At 44.2% G+C, this 13,484-nt stretch overlaps 1 protein-coding gene across 1 annotated transcript in view; it reads left to right on the forward strand.

Moving 5' to 3' along the window:
- The window catches only part of LOC310775829 (voltage-dependent T-type calcium channel subunit alpha-1I-like), a gene marked incomplete at its 3' end in the record, with an annotated part of 351,343 nt that overhangs the window by 92,984 nt on the left and 244,875 nt on the right, over positions 1–13,484 (forward strand). Inside the window, exon 3 of the mRNA XM_083635957.1 lies at positions 7,793–7,926. Within this exon, the coding sequence (XP_083492083.1) occupies positions 7,793–7,926 (134 nt within the window). The remainder of the gene's footprint in view (positions 1–7,792; positions 7,927–13,484) is intronic.

Consider the following 13,484-nt stretch of genomic DNA (forward strand, 5'->3'; position numbering starts at 1 on the left):
AACTCTATGCAGTGGCACGTCCTCCATCTCTCTTGGGTCAGTAAACTCTATGCAGTGGCACGTCATCCATCTCTCTTGGGTCAGTGAACTCTACGCGGTGGCACCTCGTCCATCTCTAAAGCTGGGTGCGTTTCCCATGGGTCAGTGAACTCTATGCAGTGGCACGTCATCCATCTCTCTTGGGTCAGTAAACTCTATGCAGTGGCACGTCCTCCATCTCTCTTGGGTCAGTGAACTCTATGCAGTGGCACGTCATCCATCTCTCTTGGGTCAGTGAACTCTATGCAGTGGCACGTCATCCATCTCTCTTGGGTCAGTGAACTCTATGCAGTGGCACGTCCTCCATCTCTCTTGGGTCAGTGAACTCTACGTGGTGGCACGTCGTCCATCTCTCTTGGGTCAGTGAACTCTACGCGGTGGCACGTCGTCCATCTCTCTTGGGTCAGTGAACTCTACGCGGTGGCACGTCGTCCATCTCTCTTGTGTCAGTGAACTCTACAAGGTGGCACCTCATCCATCTCTCTTGTGTCAGTGAACTCTACAAGGTGGCACGCCGTCCATCTCTCTTGGGTCAGTGAACTCTACGCGGTGGCACGTCGTCCATCTCTCTTGGGTCAGTGAACTCTACGCGGTGGCACGTCGTCCATCTCTCTTGGGTCAGTGAACTCTACGCGGTGGCACGTCGTCCATCTCTCTTGGGTCAGTGAACTCTACGCGGTGGCACGTCGTCCATCTCTCTTGGGTCAGTGAACTCTACGCGGTGGCACGTCGTCCATCTCTCTTGGGTCAGTGAACTCTACGCGGTGGCACCTCTTCCATCTCTAAAGCTGTGAGCATGTCCCCTGGGTCAGTAGGCTGGCAGGACATCTCCTGCACACCTCCACCACTGCTGAGTAGGATGCTTTCTTTTGGCAGTGAGAGGCTCACGTCAGCGGTTCAGTTTCAGATCATGGTGCCTACAGCACTTTCCCCCTGAAAATCAAATTACAGGCAACGCCGAGCGCGTCAACTCATCTGTAATCCCCGTACGCACAGAAAACAACAGCAGCTAATCTAGGCTTTTCTCTCACAACAGCAATAACGGCAAGCACCAGCGAGCAGAGATCTTTGATTTATTGGGATTTTTTTCTTCTTCTTTTAATTAGACGCTTGATTAAAGCTGGGAGTGGGTTGTGGGGATGTGCAGCTCGTCTCTGATTACTGCTCAAACAAATTATTTTCCATTAGCCCACATGCTTAGAACAAACTGCTCGACTGACGAGGGAGGGAGGGAGGGAGTGGGAGAAGCAAGGAAAGAGGTGGAAAATGGAGAGGGGGAGAGATGAATAGAGTTAAGCCCAGTTTAGACCAAAGATTCATGATCAGACTGGATGCTACTTGCAACTACCTACAACCAGCCCCTGCTACTTGACGAGCTGAATTGCTGGCGGCACCATCAGCCAGCTGGAGTCGACATACTTGCTCTAACAACAAAACAGATCATTACATTACTTTCTAAACAAAAAGTTCTGTCTTTGCTCCCATGCCTGACAAATAAAATGTGCTGTGAGAGGAAGGTTCCTTTTTTAAAACACAAGTTTCTCATAATCGTCCAACTCAAAAACGTCAACATCAATAGAGCACATTTGACTAAAGAGTGCGTCCCTTGCGTCGTCATAAACAGTACAATAGAACAAGAAATGAATCTCGTTTTCAATTTCATGTCATTCACATAATAAACAGTCTATCGTCTTCAGTGGTACCATTAAACCTACCAGGTTCTAGTGCTACGGGAAGAGTTCCAGAGCGTAACACAGATATATTTTTCGTCTGTTCAAATCAAACTTCACATAGGGTTCTTCACAGTAACTGTCTTTTATGACCTTTACCAGACAATTTCATTCGTAGTTTTGATTTATACCATAAGTCGACAGACCATCTATCTTTACAAAATAAACATATTACTTATAGTCTCTTGGATGTCACAAAATAACGTGTTATAAAAGATAAATTACAAATCGTTCGAATAAAATAGGGACTTCAATTCATTTGCCCAGGGGGGTCTATGGGCAATGTCCCAATTAAATACTGTATCTTTTTAGTGAGTCTCTGATCAGACATTCTCACCAGTCTATTGCAAAGTCGGAGCACTTGACCTTTGTGTCTGATGCAAACACCAGAAGCATGATCCGACACAGGACACGCATGACACAGGATACACATATGTGTATATGACACATATACAACTTATACAGTTGTGTATAAGTATGAAACCCCAGATTAGCACAGTGTTTAAATTTGTTCAGTACAGAACCCATGCAGTGCTCTGCCCGCTGATTGAGCTATGGGACAGGGCTTCTCCCAAACCTTTCCGACCAAGTACCACTACGTACCAAACCAGATTTCCCAGGGACCACTTCCACTGCGTATAACCCCCCCCCCCCCCATAAAATAAAATTAGCTGATTTAACCATGCAATAGCAACAGATGAACTAAATAACAATATAAGGCTACTAGCTGGTTCAAAATGGACACACACAGACACTTACCAGCAACTTCACTCTGGCTTTAAAACTGAGCCTGCTGCAGCCTCTAAAAGTAAGTGTTCAAAATTGTGATGTTTCCCAAATATCGCGATATTTCCGAAAATCGGCCCGATCCGGCAACTGCTCAGGGTTAATGTGTAATGTTTTGTTCAATTCTCTGGCGGACCACCAGGCAGAGCCCCGTATATGATAGTACTATTGAACCAAAATGACATACAAAAGAACTCCTCTCCCTTGATGTGTGTGTACACTGTACTATTTGTGTTTTGTCTTGATTTGCTGTCTAGTCTACTGTCTTGTCTATTTTCCATTTCCATTTCTTGTTGGATGCCTTAATTTGAAGTGCTAAATCATTGACAAAAATGGAAAATAAAGTTGGGGACATAACATCTCCTTGATTCACGCCGGATAGTTGTGGGAACCATCCAGTAAAAATATTTGTTAACCAGAACACGGGCTACAGGTCCTTGATAAAGATAATTAATGGCATAATAACATTTCCCATTTACTCCTGAGTTTAACAACCTATATGATTTATTCAAATACTTTAAAGGTACAAAAACTACTTGTACTTGAGTACTTTCCACCTCTGCACACACACACACACACGCACACGCACACGCACAGTGTGTGTGTGCAGGTTCAAAGACGCGTTGTCTTTGAACCTGACTGCCACAGTATCTACTACGCCTATAAAGGAGAGCAAAGTTAAGACCAAGAGAGAAAAGATAGACACATAGAACGAGAGAGAGAGAGAGAGAGAGAGAGAGAGAGAGAGACGTGTAGATACAGAGAGAGGCAGGTACGTGACAGAAGAGACAGCAAGACCGACAATGGAAGGGCGATCAAGTGAGAGGTGTCAGAAAGAAAGTTGCAGAAATACCAGAGGAGAACAACAAGGAGAACATCGCACATATGTGTTGTCTTTGAACCTGACTGAGATCTGGGAACTCATCTAAATTCACTGTCATGTTCTTGGAACCACCTTGGGATGATACATACTTCTTGATGTTTACCATTAACCTGCAGAAAGTATCAATTTTACAAGAAGTAGATATTGGCCATGAACGGATGTGACTGCAAAACGGTGAGCTACATGGTTGTGACTAACAAACGTTGCTCAGCGGGTATCAAAGAGATGATGGAAGGATCCATGGATTCATACTGTTTGCAGCTACAGTGTGACTCTGCCATCAGCATGTCACAACAGAAACTGGGATTCATTGGACCAGGTGGCATTTTTCCACATTTCAATCACCTGTTTTTGGTGCTCATGTGTCCAATGAAGCCTCATCTTAGCAGCAGGAATGAATGAATGAAACCTTTATTTATCCCCGAGGGGAGATTCAGGCGTCTAAAAACAGCAACAGCAGCAGGGGTTAAAAAATACAGAGCAGACAGATAAATAGAGATAAATAAAAACAGATAAAAACAATACAATTTAAAAAAATAAGTTAGTCTATTTGCAAAGTCCGTTTTGTAAAGTGCAGGGCCATGTGCAAAAATGCATACGCAAATAAGCGAGTGCAAAAATGCATAAAGTGACTAAAACAGGTCTCACTTCTTGTTATGGAGCCTGATGGCTGCTGGCACGAAGGACTGGCCAAAGCGCTTTGTGGAGTGTCGGGGGGGAATGAGTCTTCATCCCCATTAGCACAGCATGTAGGGGATGGGAGGGGTTGTCCAGCATAGCGTGCAGTTTCCTCCTCAGCCTTGTCTCTGCAACCGCCTCCAGACTGCTCAGCTCAGCTCCAACTACAGAGCTGGCTTTCCTCACCAGCTTGTTCAGCTTCCCAGTGTCCCTCATGCTGGTACTACCCCCCCCAACATGCAACGGCAAAGAAAAGGACACTAGACACAACAGATTGATAAAATAGCTGTAGCAGTTTGTTACAAACATTAAAAGACCTCAGCCTCCTCAGAAAGTACAGCCTGCTTTGCCCCTTCTTGAACAGGGCCTCAGTGTTGTCAGACCAGTCCAGTTTGTTGTTTAAGTGTACTCCTAGGTACTTATAGGAGACCACCATCTCCACCTCCTCCCCGTGGATGGTGATGGGAGATGGGGACCTCCCTTTACTCCGCCGGAAAGTCCACCACCATCTCCTTGGTCTTCCCTATATTGAGCTGGAGGTGGTTGGTGTCGCTCCACCCCACAAAGTTCTCAACAAGGGCTCTGTAGTCCTCCTCATTGTCGTCTGTGATATATCCGACAATGGAGGAGTCATCGGAGAACTTCTGCAGGTGGCACTTATCTGAATTAAAACAGAAGTCCGAGGTGTAGACGGTGAACATAAAAGGTGAGAAAACTGTTCCCTGGGGGGCGCCGGTGTTGCTGACCAGCACCTCCGACTGGCAACCCTGCAGTCTGACATACTGAGGTCTATCGGTGAGGTAGTCATGAGTCCAGGCCACTAGGTTGTCCTCCACCCCCATCGCTGAGAGCTTCTCTGCTAACAGTGATGGCTGGATCGTGTTGAAAGCACTAGAGAAGCCGAAGAACATGGTTCTTACCATGCTACCCGGCTTCTCCAGGTGTGTGTAGGACCTGTGGAGCATATAAATGAGGGCATCCTCCACACCGATTTTCTCCTGGTACGCAAACTGCAGGGGGTCTAGAAAGTCTCTCACCCGGGGCTTAAGATGTTGTAGAACCAGGATCTTCATGACCTGTGACGTGAGTGCGACAGGCCTGTAGTCGTTGAGGGTGCTGGGGCATCCCTTCTTGGGCACCGGGACGATGCATGATGTTTTCCACAGCTTTGGCACCCTCTTCAGCTGCAGTGAGAGGTTGAAAAGGTGCTGGAATGTTTCTGCCAGCTCTCCGGAGGGGGCACGGCTATCTATGTAAATAGTCAACTCTGCTCTCAACGCCTCGATATCCCAGCCCCACCTGAACTAGACCACATAGACTGCCCAGATCATATTTCACCTTATGTAGCCACGCCCATTTGACCCGGTTGTGTGGTCGTGTGACGACTTCCGGCAAAAAAAAGGAAAAAGAAAATGGCTGGCTGCTCCAATATAATCGAACTCTGAATTAACTAATAATTTAGTCAATTGTATGTAACATACCAAATAAAAGTAAACGGCAATGTCTAAGAATGCAACGCCATGTAACTGGCTCGTTAAGTCTTGCATTCCAGGGAATTACGTTAACGTCTACGGGTCTTATAGGCGTAAGTGGCTCGAGCGCAACTCGGAGGAGAGAAAACTATCTGAAGCTTTCTTTGTTGGAGTCCAGGTATGTTTTACAAGAAAGTGCTCGTCATTGTCGACGATAACGTTATCTGACCTGGCTAACAGTGGATACTCCGCTTGCTTGCTGTGTACCGAGCTCAAAGTAGTAGGCTACATTCTTTGTTTTACCCCCTGCACTGTCCGCTACAAAAACAACTCTCTTCTTCATGACGTTCTTTCATATTTCGCGCCGTGACCGCCGGAAGTGTTAACACGACCCGGAAGAATTTTGCCCACCCCCGCGTCTGAACATAAGTTGAATACCATGATGCACATATAGACTGCCCAGATCAGTCCACAGCATTGGTGTCTGTGCAACATATTCTCAACCTGACTCCACATGCGGAACTACTTCATTGATGCATTGAGGGTAAAGTACCCCGGCAGTGGCAAATTATTTCAATCATTTGAAGATGTAAAGGCCATTGCTTGAACCAGATTGTTAATAAACCCACATGGGGAAACAATATCCTAGACCTTTTGATGACCAACCGTCTTCCCCTCTTTACTCTGAACCTACCATTACTGAACCCTTGGCCTCCAGTGATCACAACTGTGTATCGTGCTTCACCCTGCACAGAGGAGAATGCTGAATCACACCGTGTTAGATGTCCAAGCCCTTACTTTGGATAGTTGATAACATCACACCATGAGGTCTACTCCGCTCCGTGGTTTAGTCCCACCTGTTCTGTAAGTGGCTCTGGCCTGAGTGATCAGCTATCAGCCACCGGCAGACATGCTCTTCATTTTTCTTTTTACTTGGTCTATTATAGAACGGAACGTCACAGAAAAAGCACAATCCCCCACATGACCAGACTCTTAAATAAGTCATCACTGTCATGCCCGTTATGCCTTTGTGTTCTGGTATGCTGAATTAGTCTTCAATGTCTTTCTATTTTTAGAGCTGTAATTCTGCATTCCATGTTTTATATTGTTAGATTTTGGGGGATTTTCTTAAAATGTTCAACTTTGTAAGATGTCCTCCCAATTCAACATCTTGTTGCCACATGTACATGATTGTAACTTTAGGCTTTTAGGCTAAATAAATAAACCGTTTAAAAATGTCATTTACATACTGTACTTCTAGCCTGCATGCAGTGTTGGGAAAGTTACTGAAAATTGGTAATTAGTTACAGTTACTAGTTACTTCTCTCAAAAGGTAATTTAATTACTTTAAAGTTACCAGTTACTTCAAAGTAATTAGTTACTAGGGAAAGTAACTTTTGCGTTACTTTTAAAAGTCCGCTTCGATTGTTATTAATGCACACATTATGTTAGTGTTGCTGTGCCACAGTGTGGCATTGAACATTCGCTTATTGGGGAGGCTTATAGCCTATCAAGGTCATTAGCCTCTGGGGCTCTGGCTGCAGCTCTCTCCCCGGACTAGGTCTGAGGATCAGAAACTGGGTAATCCTCTGAAGTTGTCCGTTATTTTCATGTCCTAAAGTAACTAGTAACTAGCCCAGTTACTATTTTAGTAACTGTAACTGAGTTACTGAATTTGAAAAAGTAATTAGTTAGATTACTAGTTACTGAAAAAAGTAGTTAAGTTACAGTAACTAGTTACTCCCAACACTGCCTGCATGTTAGCTTAAACAAACCTTGCTCTCCTCTGATCTCCACCATCAATGAGTTTTTTCCCCCCGTCTAGCATTTGTTTTTGGTTATCACACCATTTTCTGTATGCTCTGTCTAGAATCTATAGTGCACACAAATCCCAGGAGATTGACAGTTTCTGAAATAATAGATGCATGTCTGGCACTACTGTAGTCAAAATTCTCAACCCTGTCTGCTTGCTTGACTTGTATTTTATTGAAACGTGACTCCCTGTATGGAGGAGCACGTTGTTTGCATAAACAAGGAGGTGTACCTTTTCAAGTTGATTCTGAGTTCATGTTCACTTTTCCCCTGACAGTAGTAATAATTTATCTTCTTCTCCTGGCTTGTACTTTACTCCGGGTTTTCTGCCCTTTTCTTATTTCTTCTTCTTCTGTATTGTCACCTTCTCTCTCTGCCTGTCTCTCTCGCAGGCCTTCGATGCATTCATCTACATCTTCTTCGCTCTGGAGATGGTTGTGAAGATGGTCGCCCTGGGAATCTTCGGTCGACGCTGTTACCTTGGCGACACGTGGAACCGGCTGGATTTCTTTATCGTCATGGCGGGGTGAGGAGCTCCCTTTCCCTCTGCTTGCTCTCCGTTTTTCTCTTTTATCCCTTTGCTATCTTTTCTTTTCCAGGGGAAAATATGGCGCCGGGCGGAGAGCGCACAATTAAAACAATTTGTGGTGCAATTTAAAGGGTAAACTATAGCGTTGATTAAAAAATAGAGCACTTAGACTGGATTGTCTATCAAAAAGCGAGAGAAAGATGATTTTTTTTCTTCTTTTTTTTTAGTTAGTCGTACTTTATTGTCCACAAGGGAAATTCACTTTGTTCAAGTCAGTACAAGAAAAACAAGACAAGACACTGTATAAAAAAGTGGATAGGATCGCACCATACAAAAAAAGTCATCATCACTCACGTTCCATACTCATCATCTTCACATACTATCATGCACATTATCTAAAGTCACTTTTTTTTGTTTGAACATTTTTTAATGAGAATGGCAAATATCTGTATATTACAGTATTATTACAAAGACGGTCACAGTATTACGTCAGACACCATCTCTTTTCTATAACGAACAAAAGACAAACATCAACATCATGTGACGGATAGGGGGACAAAAACAAAACAACAATAACAACGACAACTGAAAAACACACACAAAATGTCAGTGTACGATATATGGATTGATCGATACAACAATACTAGTAATCGCAGTAATAATGACAGAGAAAATAGTAATAAAGAAAATATTGTTACATAAAGCCCCCAGCCGAGAAAGATGATTATGTAGCATTTAGAAAGAATGGATAGATTTCGGTCCGTTGGGCTGTTCTGGAACGTCAACACTGGAATGTCAAAATGCGGTGACGAATCCGCCCGTCCAGAAAAACTTGAACTGGGTTGGACTTTCTGTCCATCAAAACGGACAGAAATCTGACAGAGACTGACACATTATCAGCGCTGCCTGCACAACGGATAGCTCTCACTCAAACAAATAATTGAAATGAATGGAGACGGACAGATACAACAGATCAATGTGGCAACAATGTTGCAGCTGGGCTTTAACCCACATGCATACATTTTTTACTCATGTGCAGTAACTGTGTTGGGTTTGATACGGGCAATTGTACAGTATGAGTAGCATAGCTTAAAACAATGCTTACCTATCTTGTGCGCCCCTCTCATCTGTGATTTGGCTTATACCTTTGCACTCCCTCTCTCAGCGTCTTGTTCAGAACACCTGCTAATGGCCACCTGTTGCTGTATCAGCTTTTGTTGTGCATCACTTTCCAAGTATGGATTTCCTTTGAAAATCTTCTCTGGCAATCTAACAATCTCTCGAACATCCACGTGGAATTCTGCCAACTCTGTTAGCGAGGGAAGTTAGGTAATATTTCAAATGATTTCAAATGCTGTCTATTGATCGTGCCTAGCACTCTAAATGTGATTTTGGCATCTCAAAGGAGGCAAACGGTTTGTCATTAACTGTGATCGATCGCAGTGTGGTGTCCTCTGTTGAAACACATTCAGACCTTCACTCAAGCACTGTGCACAGCTTACATCTCCTGTCCTTGGCAGATTAAACAAATATAACACATAGACTTCACTCAACATACTTAAACTTCATAACTTAAACCAATGCATCCTCTTAATCAACAGCATACATATCATTTGTTTCTCTAAAGGGCCAGAACCGGCCCGTGGACCATCTCAATCCTGCCTTCAACGTCCTCGGAGGAAAACGGGTAACAGTTTATTTGGATAGTCCGCCTACAGAGAGTCTACACAGTATTTCAATAATGAGAGACTAGAAGAAAGTACAATAAACTTTAATAATACAATAAACAAATTCGATTTGGCGTATGACTCCATGATATGACGACGCTCCTCCTGAGATGTGAGGAGGACGTCAGTGATTTATAGCGGGGGTTCCCAACCCTTTTTTGTGCCAAGGAGCGGTAGATACATGGAAAAAACAAGTCGCGGACCGGTTGTCAATTTTAATGTTTTTAGTTACATATATATTTACTCACCAGGTGGCGACAAAGGGTAAATAACAGCCTTTTGTGTTGTACTGTATGTAGCCTATACAGTATTTATGTTTTTGTTTTAACTACAAACATAAATAAACGTCAACTTGAAACTATGTTAGGAGTCATGACATGGTGGTGTTCAGGGGATTAGGTGGGGCGAAACAGCTGCTTTGCGAGATCAGCAACTGAGGAGTGACAGGACAAGGTGAGTTACAACACAAAGATACATGGGATCTGATATAGTACGACTTCAGTTAACCCATTGATACCTGATGCAGCATTTGTGTGTGTATCCCTTTAAGACCACAAACCGCGTCACGCGGTTCGCGGTCTGAAAGGGATACACACACAAATGAGGGATATACACGCAAATGCTGCATCAGGTATCAATGGGTTAAGTGATTTGCCAGCAGGCCAGCCTGGAAGACTGTGATTGGACAAGGAATGAAGGGGCGTGCATATCAATGAATGATATAACCTGTAGAGGGGAGAGATGAATGAAAAGGGGCATGCAAATCAATGAATAGGATGGTTGATCAGGCATTGGCTAGGGGAGGTAGTCTTCATTATTGAACATTTGTCTGACATTATTTGTAACATTTCATACATTTAACAGCATCTCGAGAAAAAGCCAAACAGTTGATATTGTTGAATGTCAATAAGCTGTTGAAATGTTACTAACACTCTGTAGACTCTCTGTAGGCGGACGATCCAAATAGTGTTGCCCAAAATGACCCCCCAAAAATCAATAAAAGGCAGCATTATGATAATAAAACTTTGCAACCTCAGAGTGCACGGTGTGTGTAAAAAAAAAAAACATTTTCTCACAGAAAGTTCACAGAAAGGACCCAGGCCTTCTGGGCAGGCAAATAGCCTATTGTAAAGCAATTTGTCATGTGTTATACCAAATTCATTTAGTTTAACAATTCAGTACTGTGTGTTCCCGGCGCTGGGTAGAGTACCGCAGGAATGAGTCCAAAAGACCTGAAGTGAATGGGGTTTTTGTATGGGAATTCTGGTTAAATGCATGAAATAAGGTCTGTGCCTAACAAAAGTTTATGAAACATCGAAGTTTGTGTTCAGCTGGATAATCTTCACAAATTTGCACCACTTTTACGACTTTTGAAGCGTTTTCTGAAAATGGCATTTTTTTTCTTGCTGAACACAAACTTCGCTGTTTCATTAACCACGGACCTTCATGCATTTAACCGAAATAGCTTGATTGCAAACATGTGATTAGGGTGAGCCCGATGACCTCGCTTGGGGGGCAGCTCTCTAGAGCTACTATGGAGACTGGAGGAAAGCGAGTATGCAAGAGGGTTGGATGCTGCTCCACGCTTCAGGTATCACCAGAAGATCACAAAATATATATATGATCCATATGAAGAGACGTGATTTTTCCAGAAACTTGTCTGATTTTGCTAGTGCTTTCCTATAGCTTCCTATGTAGCCTGCTGCTGGTTTGCCCCCAGCATGATCACATGGTTTGCAAACACACCAATGGTCAATGGTTTCGCCCCTTGACGTGACGTCGCCTGAAAACAAGCCATTCCCAAACAGAAATCCCATTGCCTTTTACACCTACGAACCAGGAAGTGCAAGGCCTTCTGGGTAAGCCTGCAGAAATACGTCACCCCTGCGGTCTATTTGGCAAGAACGAAAGGAGCTCAAACGTGTTTATTTACGTATGTATGTAATGTCAAGGATTTCACATTGACTACAGCAGAGTTCTCAGGAATAGAGAGGCCATACTCCAAACGGTTTCGATTTTGGAGCGTCAAATGGGTTCCGCAGCGACCAAAGCGCTCCGCTCCGCCCCCACCCCACCCCTCTCTCCTCTTTTCCTCTCTTTCATGCCCGCCTGTCTGCATATGCTCCCCAAACAAACACGGCAGTTATAGCAAGCGTGTAAACAACGTGACTCTATAGCAAGATTGTCTGGACAAGTGAGACAGAACATAAACACATCGGCTACCAAAATATATTTCCCTGCTGCATGTCATGATGAGATCAGATCGGCAAAAGTTTGGATAGACTGGATCGCTTCCCCGCAGCAGCAAGGCCCCCCCCCCCCCCCCCCCACACACACACACTGCTTGATAGACAGGTAGGAGATTACAGCCTCTGACTGGCAGGGGCTCAAACTACGGTATAACAACTTTTTATTCATTGGTCATTCATTGTGATATAAATTAGTGACATTTTCCACAAAATACTCCTGGTGGTTCTGTGCTGTTGGTATTTGGTAGCCTATCTGATGCTGCAGTGCGCTATAGGAGCAGAAATTGACGTGCATCAAATGAGCCGCGTCAATTAACGATAATGACGGGAGTCTCGCACAGCAGCAGGATGATGTAGGCTATTCGTGCAGATTTCCAGTCCTAAATATCAAACATGTTTGATATGATCGGGACGGCCCCCGATGAGGCTGTGAGCAGATCGGGAGGGTTAAGATTGGATCTGCAAACCGCTCACATTACAAGATAATCTGTGCCCAACATCGGGCCCGACCAAGCTTGACAAGCTTGCAAGGAAGACATGCAATCAGTCTGATTGAACCAGACAATCTTATCACAAAGAAGGCTGGCTCTGATTACCACGACTTGTTTTCATTTATTGAATGGAGACCAGAGGTAAGTTGATTGAGTTCAAACTGCTGATGTGATGATCCAAAAATCCCCCAAAGTTTATCCATGCAAGTCACAAGTCGCCAAAACAGGATCTGAATGAAGATGTTGTTTTTAAACGATAGAAATGCTCGTTCTTCAGGCCATTACGCACAGTGCAGCTGACTACGGCAGCAGCCTGGTTTATCCAAAAATGCGCACCGTTTCCTGCAGTTGTGGCGGATCGAGGTCGGATCACGTTCTCACCACAAACAAACCGCACCAGAGTTCGTTTAAAGCGGGCGAGACCACCCTTTCTTGGCGATCTCGGTCCACTTGTTTTGTCCCGCATCCGAGTGCGATTGCTGTGTTCACACTCCCCCAAACGAACCGAGCCAAGGGGAAAACGCTCTGTGTTTCGGAACAACTGCTCCAAACGAGATAGGTGTGAATAAATACATATGGATATAGTTATAAAATAGCTACACTAGGGGCTGAGCAGCAGTACAGTACTACACATCAGTACATTCAGCAGTAACAATCATCAGTGGAAATTTAAATGAATTAAGGTGCTGAAAGGAAACTCAATCATAAAGTGCGTCAACATAAAGTGCGTTATGGGGCAGAGCAGTCACACAAACAGAGCACAGTCAGAAAACAACATGAACAAAAACACATGGGATGCAGACCGAACTAGCTATGCGTGCAGATTTGAGAGGACAAGAGCCATCTATTAAGATGATTTTTGAATGTGCAGAGGGTCGGGCATTCCCTGATAGATGCTGGCAGGGTGTTCCACAGGTGGCCACCCCTGACTCACATACTGTCTGGCCAAAGGTGGTCCGTCGCCTGTGAGGGATGACACATTCGCCACGGTCGAGGGGGGGGGGGGGGGAGCTAGACCGTTCAGTGTTTTGCAAAGCAGACACGCCCTTTTAAAGGCGATAAGATTGTCAAAAGTGATCAGGTTGTGT

This window comes from Poromitra crassiceps (assembly GCF_964638095.1).
Source record: "Poromitra crassiceps genome assembly, chromosome: 4".
NCBI classification, from domain to species: Eukaryota; Metazoa; Chordata; class Actinopteri; order Beryciformes; family Melamphaidae; genus Poromitra; species Poromitra crassiceps.